The following is a 20,225-nucleotide window of genomic DNA, read 5'->3' as shown; positions in this document are numbered from 1 at the left end:
CCCCCGCGCCCTGCCCCCTCCGCGCGCGGCCGCACGGCGGCGTTGGGCGGGCGAACGTTCCAGTTGCCTGCGACAGGCGGGTGAGTGATGGTGAGGCGTGGGGTCGCCGAGGAGGGACGCCACAGAGCCGGGGGGCGGGGACTTCCTTGTGGGCGGGGAGCTCTGGAGACCCACCGGCCCGGGCCCTCGCCGTGGGGGTCTCCGCCCCTTCAGATGCCGGCTGTACCCCTAGCGGCCCCCTCACGCCTGAGGGGAGGTCCCAGCTTGGCCCCCGCCACCCCGGCCTGCCGCCCCGCCCCCTCCCGTGACCCACTGACTCGGTCCCCGGGGGCCCAGCCTTGCGCGCGGGCCTCCCCGCGAGCCCCTGGACAAGAAAGTGGGGCCCCCGGGGAGCCCTCCGGGGGCGGTGGGCTTAGAGCGCTGTGCTTGGCGCGGTGCTAGTGCTTAGTACACGGAAAACGGCGGCCTCCGTGCGTGTCGGCTGCGCCAGGCCCCGAGGAGACCACGGGCAGGATCCCTGCGCCGTGGCGCAGGGCACTGGTGCCAGGGAGGGGAGGCAAACCCGTTAGCCCACCCCATAACCCAGGCTGCCTTGGGAGCTTGCCGCCGGTGAAGCGTGGGCACGTGCCTGGCACGGACAAGGATGCAATAAACTGAAGAGCAGTAGTTTGCCGGGCTGCAGCCTCCCGGGGCCAGGGTTCGTCCCAGCAGGCAGCGAATGAGCCCGCAGGACAGAGGGCAGCCGGGGCTGCCCTGGCCGCTCCCCGCTCCCCGCTCCCCGCTAAGAATCCGGGGTTTTCTCAATCGAAATGCGACTCCCTCGGAGGGGAAGGTGCTGGGCCTGGGATCCTGGACCCTGGAGTACTGTGTGCACTGTGCGTGTCAGGGGCCGGGGTCGTGGACTCCATCAGATCTCGGGGGCACCCCCCCCCCCGACGTGGCCATTCCTCTTTGTTCGCTGTCAGCGCGCACCGATTCCCGCCACGCCTGTGTGTGCCGGTTGGGCAAGAGGAGTGTTTGCTTCGGTTGTCTTACTTTCCTCCATCGGCCTGCCTGCTGTGGGCCCGGCGATGTCTGTGGGGACTTGAGTGGTACAGGAGCGAACGGCCTTTGTGCCGAGTGGGACGTCAAGCCGTGCCCTTTCTGACCGAGCTCGGGTCACAGCCGCTGTCAAAGCGCAGCCTTGTCTTTTTGGAGAAAGGTGAACTAAGGAGAGAGCTGGCTTCTGAGCCCTAGCCCTTGTGTCCTGCACACTGACTGCTCCAAGTAACGGGAGATGTTTCAGGCACGGCCAGCCCGAGCGGGCCATTCCTTCTTTGGAGAGGGATCCGGTGACCCTGAACGTCTGTTGGCCTCATCTCCGCCAACCCCAGCAGTCTCTGGCCCCCGTATCCCCCTCCTCCGTGCACAGCCTCAGCTCTCCCTGGAGCCTGGAAGCCTTGCCCCCGCCCCCCTGAGTTGGCCCCAGCTCAGGGCACTTCCTTTGTCACAGCTCCGCCCAGTTGGACACACCCGCCGGGGAAGGTTCCTCCGTCCTCTCCCCGCTCTGGGTCTAAGCTGACAGAGATGGACCTCCCAGCGGGGCACCGCTGCCCCTCCCCAGGATCGTGGGCCCCCCAGGCCCGCGGGAGGCTCTCTGTGCCGCCGTCCATCAGGTAGCTGTCACCAAGGACCCAGGGGCTGAAGAAGCTGGTCTCAGCGCCGGGTGGGGTCTCCAGGCAGCACAGGAGGGCAAAGCCTAGAGCCAGGCAACGCAGAGTTGCAGCTGGGGAGCGTGGAGCCGCGGAGCGGGGGCAGCGTCAGCCTGACCCTCCCTGGCCTTCCTGCGTGGAGACACAGCGTCCCTGCCTTGAACCTTCCTCTTGGGTATCTGAATGTGCCTGGGACCTGGCTGCCTGCCCTCTGATGCCCCTGCCCTCACCCCGTGCAGCAGGAACCCGGCCATGGTGAACGAGGCCCGAGGGAATGGCGGCCTCCAGCCCCGCTCAGAAGGCAGCAGCAGTGGCAGCGAGGGTTCCAAAAATAGTTCGAGGTGTTCCACGCCGGGCCTGGACCCTGAGCGGCACGAGAGACTGCGGGAGAAGATGCGGCGCAGGATGGAATCGGGGGACAAGTGGTTCTCCCTCGAGTTCTTCCCGCCACGGACTGCGCAGGGAGCTGTCAATCTCATCTCCAGGTAGGTTGGTTTAAGGTTAAGAAAGGGCTTGGGGGGCTGTGGGGGGGCTGAACTGGCAGCCCTGCAGCGGGGCTGCACTTTAACCCGGAAGGAAAAGGCGGACGAGGGGGTGGAAAAGAGCAGAGACATTTGATCTGCTTGTCTCAGTTGTTTGGAAAAGTCCCTCTGGGCGTCAGATATCTTTAAGACACTCTTTAACGGGTTAAAAAAAAAATGTTGATTCTTGCAAACCGCATTCTTTGGCAGCTCTTGGGGGCTGGACCCTGAGGACGGTGTGGGAATCACAAAGCAGTGATTTAGAGAAGTCTTCAGCAAGTTAGGCATCTGGAATATGCGTCTGGAAATCTAGAAATGCCAAGTGAATTACGTTAGCGCTTTAGGAATGGCAGCTCCTTTCTCAGAGTTTGTGATTTTTACCATTTGCAGTTCTTGTGTGACACGCTCAAGGTTTGGAAGTTTAAAGGCAAAAGGTGGATCGTTAGACGGGTGCTCCTGGGCACCAGGGTTTGGGTCTGGTTTAGGAACTTGGCCGGGGTTGCGGCGAGGAAGAGCCTTGTGTCCGGCAACCCTCGTTCCCTGTTCTTGTCACTCCGAGCATTCCGCTCACCTGTGACCGAGTTCCCGCCCCTTTCGCCCATGGAAACGTCTCAGCTCACCCAAAATGATGGATGCGCTGCTCACGTACCTGGTGGCCCTGTTGCGTGTTGTCCATGCCGTCACAGTAACCCTAGTGAGACAGAGAGCCCGCTCTGCACTCCAGACTGCTCTGGGTGCTGCGGGGCCGCCTCTCCTGCATTCCCGTGGCATCGTGGGGGAGCGGGCACGACTTGTAAGCGAGGTAGAGGCTCAGAGTGCTGGAGCAGTTTGCTCAGGCTCACACGGTCCGGACGGAGCAAAGCCAGCAGATGCGCAGCTTGCTCGGGCTCCAGCTTGCATGCTGCTTCTCCAGCCCCCGGGGCCCCAGAGAGGGGTGATGGAGGGTGGTGCTCCCCCAGGAAGCCCTCTTCAGAAAGACGTCCGTCACAGGTTTGACCAGATGGCGGCAGGTGGCCCCCTCTTCATAGACGTGACCTGGCACCCAGCAGGCGACCCCGGTTCAGACAAGGAGACCTCCTCCATGATGATCGCCAGCACCGCCGTCAACTACTGCGGCCTGGAGACCATGCTGCACATGACTTGCTGCCGGCAGCGGCGGGAGGACATCACAGCCCATCTGCACAAGGCCAAGCAGCTGGGCCTGAAGAACATCCTGGCGCTGAGAGGAGGTGTGAGCCGGCACGCCCCCCTGTCTGTGCTCTTGCTTTCCCGACGGCCTCCCCTGTCCCAGGACAGGACCAGTCCTTTCTCTGCATCTCTCTGGGCCATCCGTGCCAGCAGCATCAGTGGGCAATGTGGGCAGTGAGTCTCCCCCGGGCTCAGATGGAGCTGCCACTTCCACCTCCTTGACCTCGCTGGAGGAGTTCAGCCAGTGTCCAGTCACGCCCAGCCCTGGCTGCAAACTCATTGATCACTGGCTGTGCCTTGCACTTGGCCCTGTCACAGGGTGCAGTCTGGCCTTTGTCCAGGAGTGAGAGCAGCTGGTTGGCCTTTGGTTCCTGCTGTTGTTAGGCTGCCCGAGAGTGGGAAGAGGGACCTTGAGTGTGGACTCTGGGGGCCTCGTGCTCACCGTCACAAGCCCATTTCTCATGAGATGAGGGAAGACCCTTCTGGGGGCTGGGGGACTGGAGGGGGTGCCTGGACCCACGTAGTTGATGCGAGTGAAGGAACCTCCAATCCCCTGGCTCAGTGAAGAGTGGCAGTTGGCTCCTGGGCCCTGCTAGCACCCGCCCACCCAGAGCTGGCATTTGGTGCACATTTGACAGGTGGGCGGCTTTCTTGCCTCCACTGTGTACCAGGTGCTATCCTAGAAAGAAGAGATCCAAACTGAACTTGGAGGAAGTCCCTGCCTTCCGGGAGCTCCCAGCTCTGGGCGCAGGTATAGGTAGAGGTGACAAGAAGGTTGGCACAGTGGGTAAAGCCCCTGCCTGCGGTGCCGGCATCCCACATGGGCGCCGGTTTGAGTCCCGGCTGTTCCACTTCTGATGCAGCTCCCTGCTAATGCACCTGGGAATGGACATCAAGGGATGCCTGTAGTTAAAAAGGAAGTAACGCGTAACTAATACAATAGTGATAAAGAAGTAACCATGACCTCCGCCAACCCTGCAGACCCCGTAGGGGACCAGTGGGAAGAGGAGGAGGGAGGTTTCAACTACGCCGTAGACTTGGTGAAGCACATCCGGAGCGAGTTTGGGGACTACTTTGACATCTGTGTGGCAGGTAAGTGGCTGAGGGTCCGGGCGGGTGGGACGGAGGGGACGAGATGCTTGGGGGCCCAGGACGTGGCGATGAAGGGCACCTGTGGGCCGAGCCCCTGCTGGATGAGGGACGTGCAGGGTGAAGTAGACACTGTCCTGCTGTCATCCTGACCCCGAGGCCCTGTCCTCTGCCTGCCTGCTCCTGTCTGCCTCTCAAAGAAAAGAGGCTTTTAACTGAGAGGACCCCGGGGCACAGGGAGTCTCAGAACTCGAGGTCAGAAACTGGCATCAGACTGCGCTGCGCCGTGGCACCAGTCATCCTCTCTGGGGACAAGGGTCCTCCGTCTCTGCTTCCTGTCAGTCTGCCCCCTGCTTCCTCCAGGAGACCCTTTCCCACACACGTGCCCTGCTCCAGGGTACGCGTGTGTCGGCCCCGCCAGTCGCCCAGGCTGGTTGTCAGGTCAGTCCCAAGTTCCTGGGAGACGAAATCAGGTTGGCTCGAGTCCAGTCTGTCAGCGGCAGCCGGGAGGCCAGTCAGGTTCCCCTGATAGAAAGGTGGGGGTGACCTCCGCTCCTACCCCCGCTCTCTGAGGTTGGACTCTCAGCTTCCAGGCGGGGCCAGGTCCAGTGAGGCAGAGTGTGCCAGGGACATAGAAGTCTCTGGATCTGCAGGGTACATCTTGGAATGACAGCTTTTGACCAATATTTTGAGGGAAATCATATTAAAAAAAAAAAAAAGATTTATTGGTTTGAAAGGCAGGGTTACAGAGAGAGAAGAGAAAGGGAGAGAGAGATCTTCCATCCACTCTCCAGATGGCTACAATGGCCAGGGCTGGGACAGGCCAAGCCAGGAGCCAAGTGCTTCTTCCAGGTTTCCCATGTGGTTACAGAGGCCCGAGCATTTGGACCATCCTCCACTGCTTTCCCAGGCACATTAGCAGAGAGCTGGATTGGAAGTATGGCAGCCAGGACTTGAACTGACGCGCATATGGGATGCCAGCATCACAGGCAGTGGCTTAATGCACTGTGTCATAACTCCAGCCCCAAGAGAAGTTTTTTATATTAAACATAACTACGTTATACAATAGCATTTCAAGTGATCTGAATTATTATTAAAAAATAATTGTTTCAAGAAACTTATTGAGTGTCACCATGGGCTCTTCTCCAGGTCCCCAAGTACATGTCCAGTCTTTGCAAACAGTGCTGTTTAGGTGGCTTCAGCTGGGAAGCACTGGTCAGGAGTTAGGAACATTTCTAAGGGTCAGCCTGGCAGTGTACTTGTCGGTCACGATGCATTGTTAACTGGGGGCTGTGCGACAGGGGTGAGTATTAACTGACCCCCAGTGGAAAGTAGCAAAACTGTGAGCCGATTCTTGCTGGATAGCTTGTGCTTTGCTTATCATAAAGATCAGTGGACTAGGGGCTGGTGCTGTGGCGTAGCAGGTAAAGCTGCCGCCTGCAGTGCCAGCATCCCGTGTGGGCACCGATTTGAGTCCCAGCTGCTCCACTTCCAATTCAGTTTTCTGCTATGGCCAGGGAAAGCAGTAGATGACCCAGGTTCTTTGGCCCCTGCACCCGCATGGGAGACCCAGAAGAAACTCCTGGCTCCTGGCTTCGGATCGGCCCAGCTCCTGCCGATGGGGCCATTTGGGGAGTGAACCAGTAGACGGAGGACCTACCTACCCCCTCCACCATCGCCACCTCTGCCTCTCTGTGACTCTGCCTTTCAAATAAGTAAATAAATCTTTTCTAAAATTTTATTTATTTATTTTACAGGTAGAGTTACAGACAGTGAGAGGGAGAAAAGAGAGAAAGGTCTTCCTTCCATTGGTTCACCCCCCCAAATGGCCACTATGGCCGGAGCTACGCCGATCCAAAGCCAGGAGCCAGGTGCCTCCTTCTGGTCTCCCACGCGGGTTCAGGCACTCAAGCTCCTGGGCCATCCTCCACTGCCCTCCCGGGCCACAGCAGAGAGCTGGACTGGAAGAGGAGCAACCGGGACTAGAACCCGGGGCCCATATGAGATTCCAGCGCTGCAGGCAGAGGATTAGCCAAGTGAGCCACAGCGCCGGCCCAAATAAATAAATCTTAAAAAAAAAAAAAAAAAAAAATCAGTGGATTAGAGAGCACCAAGCTGGTGGTGATTAAAAAACAAAACAAAACAAACAAACAAAAAAATGGCCATAGCAAGCTGAGCAGAGTCTGGATGTAATCAGATGCTAGATGTGTTTGGTGATACTCAGATTTTCGACTCCAGAGTTCATGGATTTCCTCTGGAACAAACAGTTGTATTACTGGGAGTGTGAGATCCGGATGCTGGTCTGCTCCATACTCCTTGAGGCGATCGTTTTGTGCCCGTTTTTGATGACTCTGGGTTTCTTGCGAGCAAAACTGCCTTGTCACAGTCACGGTCTGCCGAGGGAGCCAGCACCCACCCTGTATCTCATCAAGGGCTGTGGTCTTCCTGCTTCCTGGCCAAGCAAGGCTGCTGTGCTGGTTAGTTCCAGAGAAGTTCTCAAGTTCACAGAGCCAGTAGGGAGAACATCTGGTCTCACTACCCAGGCAGTTCTGGAAGCCCGTCCCTAACTCGTGGGTATCCCACGGCTCCAGTGTGTTCCGACTCCCAGAACACACTGGGGCCGAAACAGCTGCAGGCTGCTGGAGCAGCAGCACAAACTAACAGGGAAGCTGGCGAGGGTCAGAGTTCCCCACAGCAGGCCTTGGGCTTTTGAAAGTAGTTATTGGGTTCCCTTTCTTCTTTGTTTCCATCAGCCTTCTGCCTGCGACTGGTTCAGTTCCTAACTTCTGTCTTGCCCCCGAGGGATCTTAGTGCTGTTAAAAATAGTTTAACCAGTGCCTAGCATCAAGCTGGTGCTGAAGGTGGCATTTTCACTTTTCTGCGGCCACACAGTGCAGGCCCAATCCGCCTGGCTGGGAGAGGTGGGACAGGGTCGGCATTTGGAGCTACCTGCCCCCACTCTGAGGTCATGAATGCAGTCGCTCACCGGTCGAGCTCTGTCCCAGGTGTGCCGCGGGAAAGGGTGAGGCTGGAGCTGCTGAGACGGAGGACTCGGCCCACCTGCTCTGGTTTCTGCCTCGCTCTCTTGGCAGGCTACCCCAAAGGCCACCCGGACGCCGAGAGCCTGGAGGCTGACCTGAAGCACCTGAAGGAGAAGGTGTCCGCGGGGGCCGACTTCATCATCACCCAGCTCTTCTTTGCGGCTGACACTTTTTTCAGCTTTGTGAATGCTTGCACTGAGATGGGCATCACCTGCCCCATCCTTCCTGGGATCTTTCCCATCCAGGTGAGGGTCCCGGGCCGCCCACAGACTCGCGCACAACCCGCCCTGCCTGCCGAGCACAGGCCGGGGCTCGGGGCAGAAGCCCGGAGCTCACACTGCACCCTCCTGACCTTGCTGTTGGCTCCCCCCCCAGCCCTTGCCCTGTGCCGTCTCACCCCGCCCAGGCTGCCTCTGGTCTCTCACCTGCCCACAAGCTTCTAGAAGGGATTGGGACTCAGAAGTTTGGGTTAACTCAAGTTTCTCAAACTTGGTTGCCATCAGGACCGTTTGATCAGCTTTTTCCAAAGCTGGATTTCCAGGTCCCACCTCCAGAAGTTCTGAGTTAGCAAATCTGCAGTGGCCCTGGGAATCTGCATGGTGCTTCCTGGGGTCGGCAGGTGATTGTGGTGGTCGGTGAGACTAGGAACAGCTGGGTTAGGTGGCCACCGCGTTATCACTGAAGGGGTGACCCGGGCCGATGGCAGGAATGCTGCGGGCAGCTGCTGTACTCTGCAGAGAGCGGAGAAAGCGAGACAAGCCCCAGGGAAGTCCTGCAGTGTGCTCCTAGTGTCCTGGGTCAGGCTGCACAACGTGGCAGGAGACCGGCAGTGAAGCAGGAGATGGCTGGAGGGGACTCACAGCACCCTCGTGTCTTGGGCAGGGCTACCACTCCCTCCGGCAGCTTGTGAAGCTGTCCAGGCTGGAGGTGCCACAGGAGATCAAGGATGTGATTGAACCGATCAAAGACAACGACGCTGCCATCCGCAACTATGGCATCGAGCTGGCCGTGAGTCTGTGCCAGGAGCTTCTGGCCAGTGGCTTGGTGCCAGGCCTCCACTTCTACACCCTCAACCGGGAGGTGGCCACGACAGAGGTGCTGAAGCGCCTGGGCCTGTGGACTGAGGATCCAGGTGAGGGCAGCGGTGGGTGTCCCCTGCAGAAAGAGTGGTCAGGGCTGGATGCTGGCCCCCACAGTGGCAGTGGGCATCTTCTCCTTGCTCCAGCCAATCCCTTGTCCTTTGTCACATTCTCACGCAGGCGCCCTCTGCCCTGGGCTGTCAGTGCCCATCCCAAGCGCCGAGAGGAAGACGTGCGTCCCATCTTCTGGGCCTCCAGACCCAAGAGTTACATCTACCGCACCCAGGAGTGGGACGAGTTCCCCAATGGCCGCTGGTGAGGGCCCGCAGCCTCCTTGCCGACAGATTCCTCACCAGCAGGTCCTGGGCTTGGGAGGAGGGGCAGAGGGAGTTCGCACGCTTTGTGGGGGAGCCCTGGGAGGCATCTGGGCATGTGCCCTCTGTCAGGGGCTCACGGTCAAGCCCCTCCCCTGCAGGGGCAACTCCTCCTCCCCAGCCTTCGGGGAGCTGAAGGACTACTACCTCTTCTACCTGAAGAGCAAGTGCCCCAGGGAGGAGCTGCTGCAGATGTGGGGCGAGGAGCTGACCAGCGAGGAGAGCGTCTTTGAAGTCTTTGTTCGCTACCTCTCGGGAGAGGCGAACCCGCAGGGCTACAAAGTGAGTGGTGCAGGGCGACCCTGGGTGCTCCCTTCGCCCGACTCCTGCCTACAAAGTGAGTGGTGCAGGGCGACCCTGGGTGCTCCCTTCGCCCGACTCCTGCCTACCAAGTGAGTGGTGCAGGGCGACCCTGGGTGCTCCCTTCGCCCGACTCCTGCCTACCAAGTGAGTGGTGCAGGGCGACCCTGGGTGCTCCCTTCACCCGACTCCTGCCTGGGCCAGACTGAGGGGCTGTGACGCCCCCCGCCCTGGCTGGCTGCCTCTCCACGCTGTGACGTGGCAGCTCAGCGCAGCGAGAAGGGTGGTCTGTGGAGGGGACCCAGGCCCGGCCCCAGCCGTTGCCCAGCCCCCATCCCATCTCCCAGGTGACGTGCCTGCCCTGGAACGACGAGCCCTTGGCGGCCGAGACGAGCCTCATGAAGGAGGAGCTGCTGCGAGTGAACCGCCAGGGCATCCTCACCGTCAACTCACAGCCTAACATCAACGGGAAGCCGTCGTCGGACCCCGTCGTGGGCTGGGGCCCGAGCGGGGGCTACGTCTTCCAGAAGGTGTGGGCACGCACGGGGCACCCCTGAGATGGGATGGAGCAGCTTCCACTCCACGTGTCCCCCGTTCCTGGGATGGGACGTGACAGGGTGCATCCACGCGTCCCCCGTTCCTGGGATGGGACGGGGCGCGTCCATGCGTCTCCTGTTCCAGGGGTGAATGTGATGGGGCGCGTCCATGCGTCTCCTATTCCAGGGGTGAACATGACGGGGCGTGTCCACACGTCTCCTGTTCCAGGGGTGAACGTGACGGGGCATGCTCACGTGTCCCCTGTTCCGGGGTGGGACGTGACGGGGCACGCCCATGTGTCCCCTGTTCTGGGGTGGGACGTGACGGGGCAGGCCCACGTGTCCCCTGTTCTGGGGTAGAATGTGACGGGGCAGGCCCATGTGTCCCCTGTTCTGGGGTGGGACATGACGGGGCAGGCCCATGTGTCCCCTGTTCCGGGGTGGGACGTGACGGGGCAGGCCCATGTGTCCCCTGTTCCGGGGTAGAATGTGACGGGGCAGGCCCATGTGTCCCCTGTTCCGGGGTGGGACGTGACGGGGCAGGCCCATGTGTCCCCTGTTCCGGGGTGGGACGTGACGGGGCAGGCCCATGTGTCCCCTGTTCTGGGGTAGAATGTGACGGGGCAGGCCCATGTGTCCCCTGTTCCGGGGTGGGACGTGACGGGGCAGGCCCACGTGTCCCCTGTTCTGGGGTAGAATGTGACGGGGCAGGCCCATGTGTCCCCTGTTCTGGGGTGGGACGTGACGGGGCAGGCCCACGTGTCCCCTGTTCTGGGGTGGGACGTGACGGGGCATGCTCATGTGTCCCCTGTTCTGGGGTAGAATGTGACGGGGCAGGCCCATGTGTCCCCTGTTCCAGGGTGGGATGTGACGGGGCATGCTCATGTGTCCCCTGTTCTGGGGTAGAATGTGACGGGGCAGGCCCATGTGTCCCCTGTTCCAGGGTGGGATGTGACGGGGCAGGCCCATGTGTCCCCTGTTCCAGGGGTGAACGTGACGGGGCATGCTCATGTGTCCCCTGTTCTGGGGTGGAATGTGACGGGGCAGGCCCACGTGTCCCCTGTTCTGGGGTAGAATGTGACGGGGCAGGCCCATGTGTCCCCTGTTCTGGGGTGGGACGTGACGGGGCAGGCCCATGTGTCCCCTGTTCTGGGGTGGGACGTGACGGGGCAGGCCCACGCGTCCCCTGTTCCAGGGTGGGATGTGACGGGGCAGGCCCATGTGTCCCCTGTTCCAGGGGTGAACGTGACGGGGCATGCTCATGTGTCCCCTGTTCTGGGGTGGAATGTGACGGGGCAGGCCCACGCGTCCCCTGTTCCGAGGTGGGATGTGACGGGGCGCGTCCACGTGTCCCCTGTTGCAGGGTGGGACGTGACGGGGCGCGTCCACGTGTCCCCTGTTCCAGTGTGGGACGTGACGGGGCACGCCCATGCGTCCCCTGTTCCGGGGTGGAATGTGACGGGGCACATCCAGTACTCAGCTCACGGAAGGACACAGGATGTGTTGGCTGGCTGGTTCCCAGCAGTGGGGCCACTTTGCCCAACTTCCTGAACCTCACTTCCTCATCTGGGGATGAAGTGTCCATCTGGCAGGATTCTGGGCATTCTAGCAAATGGATTTAAATAAGCCCAGTTTAGTTCCTCCTAGATGCTGGCACTGGACAAGATGGCAGTGTCGCTGTCATCTCCCAGGCCTCGCACACGCCTTAGCTGGTCGAACTGCTGCCGGTGTCCAGGCTTCCCCCACAGGGTCCCTACAGAGCACAGTGGCCGCACATGGGGAGGGTGTGTGGCAGGGACCGGCTTGATGGGCACCTGCCTCCCGCAGGCCTACCTGGAATTCTTCACTTCCCGCGAGACTGTGGAGGCTCTCCTGCAGGTGCTGAAGAACTATGAGCTCCGGGTTAATTACCACATTGTCGACGTGAAGGTAGGCCAGCCCCGGGTGCAGGTGGCACTTAGCAGGGCCCGAGTGCTGGGGCCTGGCACACCCACATTGACTCCCTCAGCAGTCCCCAGCCTCCTAGCCCAGGCCAGACACACTGTGCCAGACAAGGAGATGCAGATAAAACCAGGCCCCTGCTCTCAGAGCTCCCAGCCCAGTGGGACAGAGAAACAGACAATTACCAGTCAGTGTAAACTGGAAAATCAAGTTCATTAGAGGCTACTGTGGGATCCAGAGGAGGGATGCCTAGCCTGGAAGGTCAGGGAAGGGTTCTGGGAGGGGTCGTTTGTGGCCTGAATCTTTGAGGACAGAGAGAGTTGGCCAGCGGGGAGCAGGACGTCCCAGGGAGGGGCAGAGCGGGCAGAGGCATCTGGCTGCCCTCTCTGGGGAAACCAAGAGTGGCGAAGAAGGAGGCAGGAGTGTCGCTGAGGGGCCAGATCCACAGAGGGCCTCCTGGTCTTGGTTGGAATTCGAGGCTTCCCTAAGGGCTGGGGAGCCTGTTCAGCAGCAGTGCCTGGCTCCTTGGCCGATCGCATTCGGTCACAGTGGCCAGCTTATGGCTCGGAGGCACGCGGAAGCGTCCCTGTGCTGATCCGGGTCTGGGTGGACGGGAGGGGCAGGCTAGAGAGCAGGTGAGTCAGTGGGACGTGGAGGCTGATGGGAGCAGAGTGAGGAACACAGACACACAGGTCGGCCTCTAGGGGCTGCAGAGCAGTGCCGTCCACGGACGCTGGCCTGCCAAGGAGGTCGGAGGCCTGGGTCCCCGCGAGCAGTGGCTCTCTGGGCAGTGACAGGGCTGTAACTGTCTTTGCCCCAAGCCTGCTCCGACCTCACCCCCCTCCCCGCAGGGTGAGAACATCACCAATGCCCCTGAGCTGCAACCCAATGCAGTCACCTGGGGCATTTTCCCGGGGCGAGAGATCATCCAGCCCACAGTGGTGGATCCTGTCAGCTTCATGTTCTGGAAGGTAAAGGACTGGGGGTGAGCCGGCTGCAGGGCGGTGTTTCCGAGTCCCAGGGCCGGCAGTGTTTCCGAGTCCCAGGGCCGGCAGACTTGGCCTTCAAGCCCCCCCCCCCCCCCCCCCCCCGCACGCCGACTCCCCAGGGGTCGTGTTTCTGCATGGTGTTTGTTTTGGGCTGGGAGGAGGGGGCAGGGGTTGCGCTGGCCCTGGGCCTTGTTCGCCCGGAAGAAGTGCCCTGTTGGGCAGCGGCAGGAGGCCAGGCAGCCCTGACCGGAGGCTGGCCCTGACAACCATCTCTGCGCACACACGTGTGTGTAGGATGAGGCCTTCGCTCTGTGGATTGAGCAGTGGGGCAAGCTGTACGAGGAGGAGTCCCCGTCCCGCATGATCATCCAGTACATCCACGACAACTACTTCCTGGTCAACCTGGTGGACAATGAGTTCCCGCTGGACAACTGCCTGTGGCAGGTGCTGGAAGACACCTTTGAGCTGCTGGGCAGGCCGGCTCGGAAGGAGGCAGAGACGGGGGCGCCGTGACTCAGCTCCTGACGTCCTCCGCTGGGCCGCCCATGCCCCTCCTCCTCCCTCCTAGACTCAGCTCCCCTCGCTGTCCCGAACCCTAGTCTCCACTCCCCCACATGATGATGGCAGCTAGACTAGGCTCTGGCCGGACCAGAGTCCGCCCCACGGGAGCCTGGTGCTCTCTGCTCCCTTCAGTGGGGAGCGCCTCCGTCCTGCAGAGAACAGCAGGGGGCAGCAGCACCCTCCTCCCTGGGAAGGGGGAGACTGGTTGCCAAATGAACCCTCACCTCAGGGCAGCCTCGGGGCACCAGCTTGGACTCCCGGTGAATCTGTACTTAGGGGCGTGTGTAGAACGAGCAGAGACGTGGCCAAGCGAAGGTGCTGCACCCTTCCATCCCTGGGGGGATGGCTGCTGGGCCCTCACGACTCGCGGGAGGACACGTGGCTGCCCTGCCCGTGTCTGCTGGCCGAGGCACCGGCCCCTGCTGGCGCCAGCACTTCCCGTGACCTGTGTACCTGAGGGCTCCTGTGCACAGGTCTGTCTCCAGTGCTGTTGTTTGAAATCTCTATTCTGATGGCTCCAGGGAAGGAGTGTCCTTTCAGGGTTAAAGGTCATCTGTCCCTCGTGCTTGGCGGGGCCCTTGGCCTTGCCTTTCTCCCTGGTCATGGAGGGTTGGTTACACCGGCCCATTAACTGTCAGAATGAGCTTCCCCGGGCAGCCCCCCAGCTTTGACCAAGACTCTGCAGTCCTGCCTGCCGGCTGGCTTTGCATGCAGGCCCAGCTCCTGCCCGTGGCTCAGCCCTCTGCCCAGCCTGTCAGCCTGGCACTGTCCCCGGGAGTCAACCCCCGAGCCCTGCTGCCTGCCTGGGGCAGTGACTGGCAGGTGCAGGTGGGCTGCTCCGTGTCCCAGTCCTGGCCTGCGGCTGATCATGGCTGGCTTCCCCAGAAAGAGGCCCGCACCGCAGCAGGCGTGGGGTGCAGGGGGGGTGGGCACAGAGCGGCGGCAGAATCCCCTCCTCCATTTCAGACCCAGCCAGCTGCGGCCGAGGCAGCCCTGGGAGAGATGGCCAGAGAAGCAGTGAGGACTTGGGGGCTTTTATTTTCATTTCGAGCTCCTGGAGCTGTTTCCTGTGTCACCCCTGCACCCTGGTGTGCGGGACGTGGCTCCTTCCCTGGGAAGACTGGGCTGGGTTCTGCTTTGATCCCGTGGGAACAAGCCACAGCTGTGACTGCGCCCTGTGCTCTGCCTCAAGCCTGCTGTCCCCGAAGCTGGGCAGCGTCTCACCTGCTCAGGGCCTTCGGGCTGCTGGGGGCTCCTCCCCTTGGGGCCAGCTGCCAGGCGCTGGTGCCACTTCTCGAAGGCCTGGTGTCAGGGATGGGGAGAGGAAGGGCTACGTGTCTCAGGCCACGTGCAGAGGCTCAGGAGAGGTCTGGCCGTGTCTGGGAGGCTGCGCTCCAGAGCAGGGACTGACGGAGGGGGCAGGTGCTTGGGATCCAGGTCCTACTTCAGGCTGGTGGGAGAGCGACCTCAGTGCCCCCCGGCCCCGCCTTGTTCCAGACTGGGGGTGGCAAGCAGAGACCCCCCAGCTCAGCACTGTCCAGAGGTGGCACTGTTGGGGAAGGGTGGGCGCCGGGGGGTGCCCCCGCCAGTACCCGGGAAAGGACTCCGCTGTCTTCCTGCTGCCGTAGCCGCCGAGCCACACGCAGCCGCAGGACCCGATGCCGCCATGTCCGCCAGGCCCGTGCCAGGTGCCACTGCCGAAGCTGTGGGAACAGGTGGCGGAGAGGCCCCAGCTGCCTCTCCTCCCACGGCTCTGGCACAGGGTGGGATGGATGTGACCGGGTGAGGACTGAAGTGTGTGAATGCCGATTCCCGGGCCTCCCCTGAGACCCCACTGGAGAGGCACTGTTTCTAGGGGTTCGGGTTGAGGGTGGGATGATGGGGATGGGCCCCAGGACCTCACTCAGTGTGGGTCGGCAGGGGCCGTGTCCACTCACCAGGGTCCGCCCCAGCTGCTCTGCCCCTTGGACATCCACCCAGCGCTGCCACGCAGCTGCCAGGCACCTGGCCTTCCGGGAAGCGTGGAACTGGCTAAGCAGGGCTTCAGACCGCCAGCGCTGAATGTGCTGCCCCCTGTCGGCAGAGCGTGTCCTCTCCCCTGTGAGGCCACGGACCTGGGCCTGCTCGTCCAGGCTCCTGCAGGAGTGGACCCTGGCTGGCAGAAGGCCCAGCTCTGGCGAGCCCCTCACCGATCCCGTCCACCTGCCTCTCACACGCACGCTGCCCTTACCCCAGCTTCCTGGGATCCCTTCCCTTCTTCCCGTCCTCCCCTTGGAGGGCTCTGGTCTCAGGGCTGCAGGGCCCTCCTGGTCCTGTAGGGGACAGGCCTGGGGCCGAGCTGCCGTCTCCAGGCCATGGCAGCCAGAGCTGGAAGGCTGGGTAGACTGGAAAGGGAAGTCGAGTCAGGAGGTTCACTCATTGGTCAGGAGGAGCTTGGCTCCTTCTTCATGGTGAGCAGCGAAGGGGCCCACAGCTATGGCGCTAAGCCTGGTGCGCCTCCTCCTGCCACATTTCGCCAGGTGCCAGCCACCCTGGACTGCGACCCGGAAAGACAATGAGCAAGGCAGGAGAAACTTGTCAGAGTAGTCGGGAAGGGGGTTGGGAGAACGGTGAGCACACAGAAAATGATCCCAGGCTCCGAGGGCTGCTGACGCCACGGTCCTGCCCTTCAGCTGCCCTCTGTCCCCAGGGCCGGGTCGCCTTACTCTGCGTCCAGGCCATCTTCCCTGGCGGCGTCCGTCCGCCGTGGCTGTGCTGATGTGTTGGCCCAGGTAATGCTGCGGGTCCTGCGGCCGGTGTCCAGCTGCTGTGGGTCTGAGGGAACAGCCAGAGAGGAAAAGCTGAGTGCAGTGGGCCTGGCAGGACAGGTGACCGGGTGGGATGCTTTCTGACCTGCGCCCAGCTGTGCGGGCCGCCTCCTTGTGTATGCACAGATGGGGCGGGTCGCACTGCCCAGAGGGTGCCCAAGAGTAGTGTGGCCAGCAGGGTGCCACTGCCTCTCCCTTTGGCTGTCCTGCCACAAGGCTGACAATATTCCTGCAGAGAGGTGGGCCGATGGGAGTCACCACTCAGAGCCAGGCACAGCCCTGGAAGGTGGGTCTTACTCTTCCCACTTTAGCTTTTATAAAAAGAAAAATGACCCAGGTATTTATGTGAAGGGGTGACAGAGATTCCATCTGGTTCACTCCCCTGGGGCTCAGAATAGCCGGGACTGGGCCAGGCCAAAGCTGAGAGCTGGGGACTCCAGCTGATCTCCCCCATAGGTGGCAGGAACCCAACCAAGCACTTGGGCCATCATTCAGTGCCTCCCAGGCACATTAGGCAGCTGCATCAGAAACCAGGACTAGAGCCAGACACCTGAGTGGACTGTGGGTGTTCCCACCGCGGCACACCTGCTGCACCATGTTCCGGCCCCGAGCGGTACCAGGCTGAAGGCTCGCCTGAGACCAGGGGCACTCAGCACTACTGCAGGCCGGCTGGCACCCACCCGTGCGGCAGGTGAGGGCTGCCCAGGCGTGGGCGTGCCTGAGAGCGGCTGCTTGTCTGTGAGCCTCGGTTTCTCCATCACCTGCCTTGCTGGCAGGAACAGAATGCTAAGAATGCTGGGAAAAAACTGCCCTAGAATGCGCCTAGAATTAGAATACCCTGGCGCCCCAGCCGCTGCCGTTGGCGCAGCCCCACGTGCGGATTCTGCAGTCAGCTCTTTGAGTTCGAGCCGAGAAAACACACTTTTTTTTTTTTTTTTTTTTGGCGTTCTGCAGCAGAACTGACAATGCCAATTGACCTGAGCACTACTTCCCCTGCTTGTGGCTCTGGGGCCGTGTCCCTCAGTGACCCCATAGGCCATCGACCTCTTAGCACCACCGGTGGTGTCGGCACTGACAGCTTCAGGTCTAGCGAGGCAGTCACAGCTACCTCTGGGCAGAGAAAATGAAGAAACTTGGGGTTCATTTATATTTTCTGACTTTCCTGTAATGAGCATATTTTATTTTTCCAGTAAAATGTTGTTGATTGCCCCGTCTCTGTTTTGTCCTAGAGAGCAGCCAGACCCCGGGTACTCAGTCAGTGCCTGGAAGTAGCCCGCAGTGGTCTGGCCGGAGCGGAGGGCTGGGGAGGGGCTCCACAGGGCTGTCGGGCCCCTGGGGAAATGGTTAGCCATACTGCCACCATGGATGGGGTGGGAACCAGCCGCCTCTACGGCCAGTAGTCTGAAGAGCCATTTTTGGACCTCCCACTACAGCCGGGCCCCACCTCACCTGCATCCAAGGGGCTGGGGTGTCCAGCAGCAGCGGGAGGCTCCCGGGCCAGAGCCTACGCTCAGCTTCCTGGGCCCAGGCCCTCCGCTGCAGCCTTGCTCTGAACAGTGCAGTCTGCCACTGGGCCCAGTGGGTCTGCAGGAGGCCCCCGGACCCAGACTGCTGGAACCGGGTGATGGCCGCTTGCTGGACGTGACCGTGGGTTGCTGACTGGGCCAGGGCCTCCGGGACCCTGAAGGAGAGCAGCAGGGCCAGGACTCGGTGGCCAGCCCTGCAGGGAGCCCTCCCCAGGCGAAGCGCCACCCCTGCCCTCCCTTCTGAAGAGTCAGATTAAACAGGTCTGCCGGGCAGCCTGCAGGGGGCAGAACGCCCCACAAGGGGACAGGCATGCTCTGTCCCTTTCCTCACGCACTCTGGCTGTGTGTCTGTCCTGAGGGCTCGGCAGACATGGGGCCACCCTGCAGGGCAGCACTGTGAACTCTCCGGGGAGGGTCACATGGCCAGATGGGCTTGACCCCAGGACTAGCTGCGGTGGCCAGGGGCCATCTCCTTGTCATCCCCGAGCCTGCTAAGGCTCCCATCTCCAAGCCCCAGCTCAAAGAACCATGCGGGGCTGCTGTCGGGCCCTGGGTACTCACCAGGCACTCAGTGTCTGGGCAGCATGGGCTGGGCCGGGGCGGGCAGGGCGGGCCTCGGGCACCCATGGGGTCCAGTGCAGGGCCACGTGGGCTCGGGCCCCAGCTCTCCCTTCTGCTCGCTGTTGGGCCTCTCGGTGCCTGCCCAGGGCTTCTCGCCACGCTCCAAGGGCTTGCTGGGTCTGGGCCCCCCAGAGCTGCCGGTTTGTCCAGACCCGCTGCCCAAGGCCTCCCTGGCAGGCCCTGGAGGCCTGGGCCACACGCTGCTCCTGGCCGTGGGCTGCAGCGGCCTGGGCTTCCCGCCACGTGGCAAAGGCAGCCCCCAGTGTCCTCCTCTTCAAGCCGTCCTGCAGGGCTCCACGCTGGGCCCGGAGCGCTCTCGTGTCTCTCGCAACCTCACACCAGGCCAGGAAGTGGCTACAGAACAGGAGGGGCCGGCTGGCGCTCAGTCAGAACTCACACTTGAAACGTCTCAGCCCTGCGCCTTCAAAGTGTCTTGGCCAGGGAGTGACGGGAAAGCATGGGCCTTCCTCGAGACCCCATCTGTGAACCTCGGGCTCTGGGGGTACGTGTTCCCGTGTCTGCTGGGGGGTGTCTGAGGAGTCGGCCTCTATGTTAACTGGATCCTCTGAAACCACGGGATCGACCCCACCCTGGGGCTTGTGAGGATCCCTGTGGGCGTCAGGGGCTCTCCACCCCCTCAATACAGATCTCCAGGCTGGGGTCTCCTTCCCTGCCGCCACCCCTGAGCGTTCCACCCTGGGTGCTTGTCCTGAGATGGGAACCACGAACCCCCTCCCAGGCCCCCCTCCCACCTCTGCACATGTCTCCGACGAGCTGCCGCCTGCCGCCAGCCCTGGAACACAGCCCGCCGCAGGTTCTGCAGGTGGATCCGCGCCCACCTCTGGTACTGTGCGTACAGGATCTGTTGTCCTGGGGCCAGAGAGACGCTGCAGTGCTGCGGGGCACCAGCCAGGCTCCCCCCAGGCCCTGCTCTGCCAGCCTTTTGCCCTCCACCCCAGCGGGGACAGAGGCGGCCGCCCCGGCAGTCTGGGTGAACATGCTTCTGTTTCGGGCGTGCCTGGTTACCACGCTAACCTAGCTCAGAGAGTCGTTGGGGTGGGGTCTTTTGTTTGTTCTATTTCAAAATTCAGGCTTAGCAATCAGGAGAATCTAGATTTCCGGTTTTTCTGTAAAAGGTGAGGTCTGGCAGCCTGGCCAGCCCATCCCAAGGTGCGTCCGTGCATGGGCGGCTCCCCCAGCGGCTCCCCGGCCCCCCGCCTGGTATTCCTGTCCTGCGCAGTGCCCTCCGCGTGGGTGTCGGCCGGGCCTGCTGCCTTGTTTCTAACACAGGTGGGTGGATGTGATGGCGTCACTCCTGACACTAAACCACTAAGAAGCCGTCGCTCTGGCTCGGGCACCGGCTCCTCCTTGCCTTGGGGTTAGGTGCTCTGGAGAGAGGCCCAGGTAGCAGTGACCATCCTCAGGGTGGACACACCCTTCCCAGTGCCCTGCCACCTGCCACAGAGCCTCCTCACAAGACTACAGCTCTGGCCGCCCCTTGATGCAGCCTCGGGGGGACCCTCATTGGCCACACTCCGCTCCGCCTGCTCCGCCGATCCTCACCTCGGCCTCTGCCATTCCTACTGCCTCTGCTCTCCTCCTCACGGCTCTGCCCGCTGAGCTCCCCACCTGCTCCCCCCGGGCACCCTCTGAGCGCACCAGGCCCCTGCCCCCCCTCCCCAGCTCTGATCTCAGTGACCCCTGGAGGCCTGGACGGGGTGGTGATGGAGATGGTGACACCTGCCAGGAACTGCGTTCTAAGCCAAGCACTTTATAGGGATCTCCCCACAGGGTCCTCATGAGCCCCCTCTGAGTTGGGGACCATGTCCCCATTTTATAGATGAGTTAGGTGAGACTTGTTAAGCTGCTTAAGAACCCCAGAGCCAGGGAGGAGAAGAGCAAAGACCCTCCCCAAGACTCCAGATCCCAACCCCCAAGTTCTGCAACCCAGGCCGGGGTGT

General features: G+C 61.9%; 1 protein-coding gene across 4 annotated transcripts; it reads left to right on the top strand.

The window, feature by feature from the left end:
- The first annotated feature begins 8 nt into the window (after positions 1-8).
- Positions 9-17,322, top strand: MTHFR (methylenetetrahydrofolate reductase). 4 transcript variants are annotated; one of them, XM_062190449.1, is made up of 12 exons: positions 9-80; positions 1,931-2,176; positions 3,259-3,441; positions 4,382-4,492; positions 7,582-7,775; positions 8,413-8,660; positions 8,787-8,924; positions 9,085-9,265; positions 9,631-9,813; positions 11,647-11,748; positions 12,612-12,731; positions 13,044-17,322. In XM_062190449.1, the coding sequence occupies exons 2-12, from the start codon at positions 1,966-1,968 to the stop codon at positions 13,260-13,262; spliced, it is 1,890 nt and encodes a 629-aa protein (XP_062046433.1). In that variant the 5' UTR covers positions 9-80; positions 1,931-1,965; the 3' UTR covers positions 13,263-17,322. The 4 variants fall into 4 exon arrangements, with proteins under 4 accessions (XP_062046433.1, XP_062046431.1, XP_062046430.1 ...); XM_062190447.1 differs by having other exon boundaries at positions 15-80; positions 3,203-3,441; XM_062190446.1 differs by lacking the exon at positions 9-80 and adding an exon at positions 1,517-1,655 and having other exon boundaries at positions 3,203-3,441.
- Positions 17,323-20,225: the final 2,903 nt, after the last annotated feature.

The sequence above is a fragment of the Lepus europaeus genome, chromosome 5 (assembly GCF_033115175.1).
Source record: "Lepus europaeus isolate LE1 chromosome 5, mLepTim1.pri, whole genome shotgun sequence".
Lineage (NCBI taxonomy): Eukaryota > Metazoa > Chordata > Mammalia > Lagomorpha > Leporidae > Lepus > Lepus europaeus.
Note: the sequence above shows the minus strand (reverse complement) of the source record. Positions and strands in the feature narration are given on the sequence as shown.

Coding starts and splice junctions, on each gene's coding strand:
- MTHFR (XM_062190446.1), top strand. CDS start 1,567: ATGGACCTCCCAGCGGGGCACCGCTGCCCCTCCCCAGGATCGTGGGCC. Junction 1,656..1,930: donor TCTGTGCCGCCGTCCATCAG/GTAGCTGTCACC, acceptor CACCCCGTGCAG/CAGGAACCCGGCCATGGTGA. Junction 4,493..7,581: donor CTTTGACATCTGTGTGGCAG/GTAAGTGGCTGA, acceptor CTCTCTTGGCAG/GCTACCCCAAAGGCCACCCG.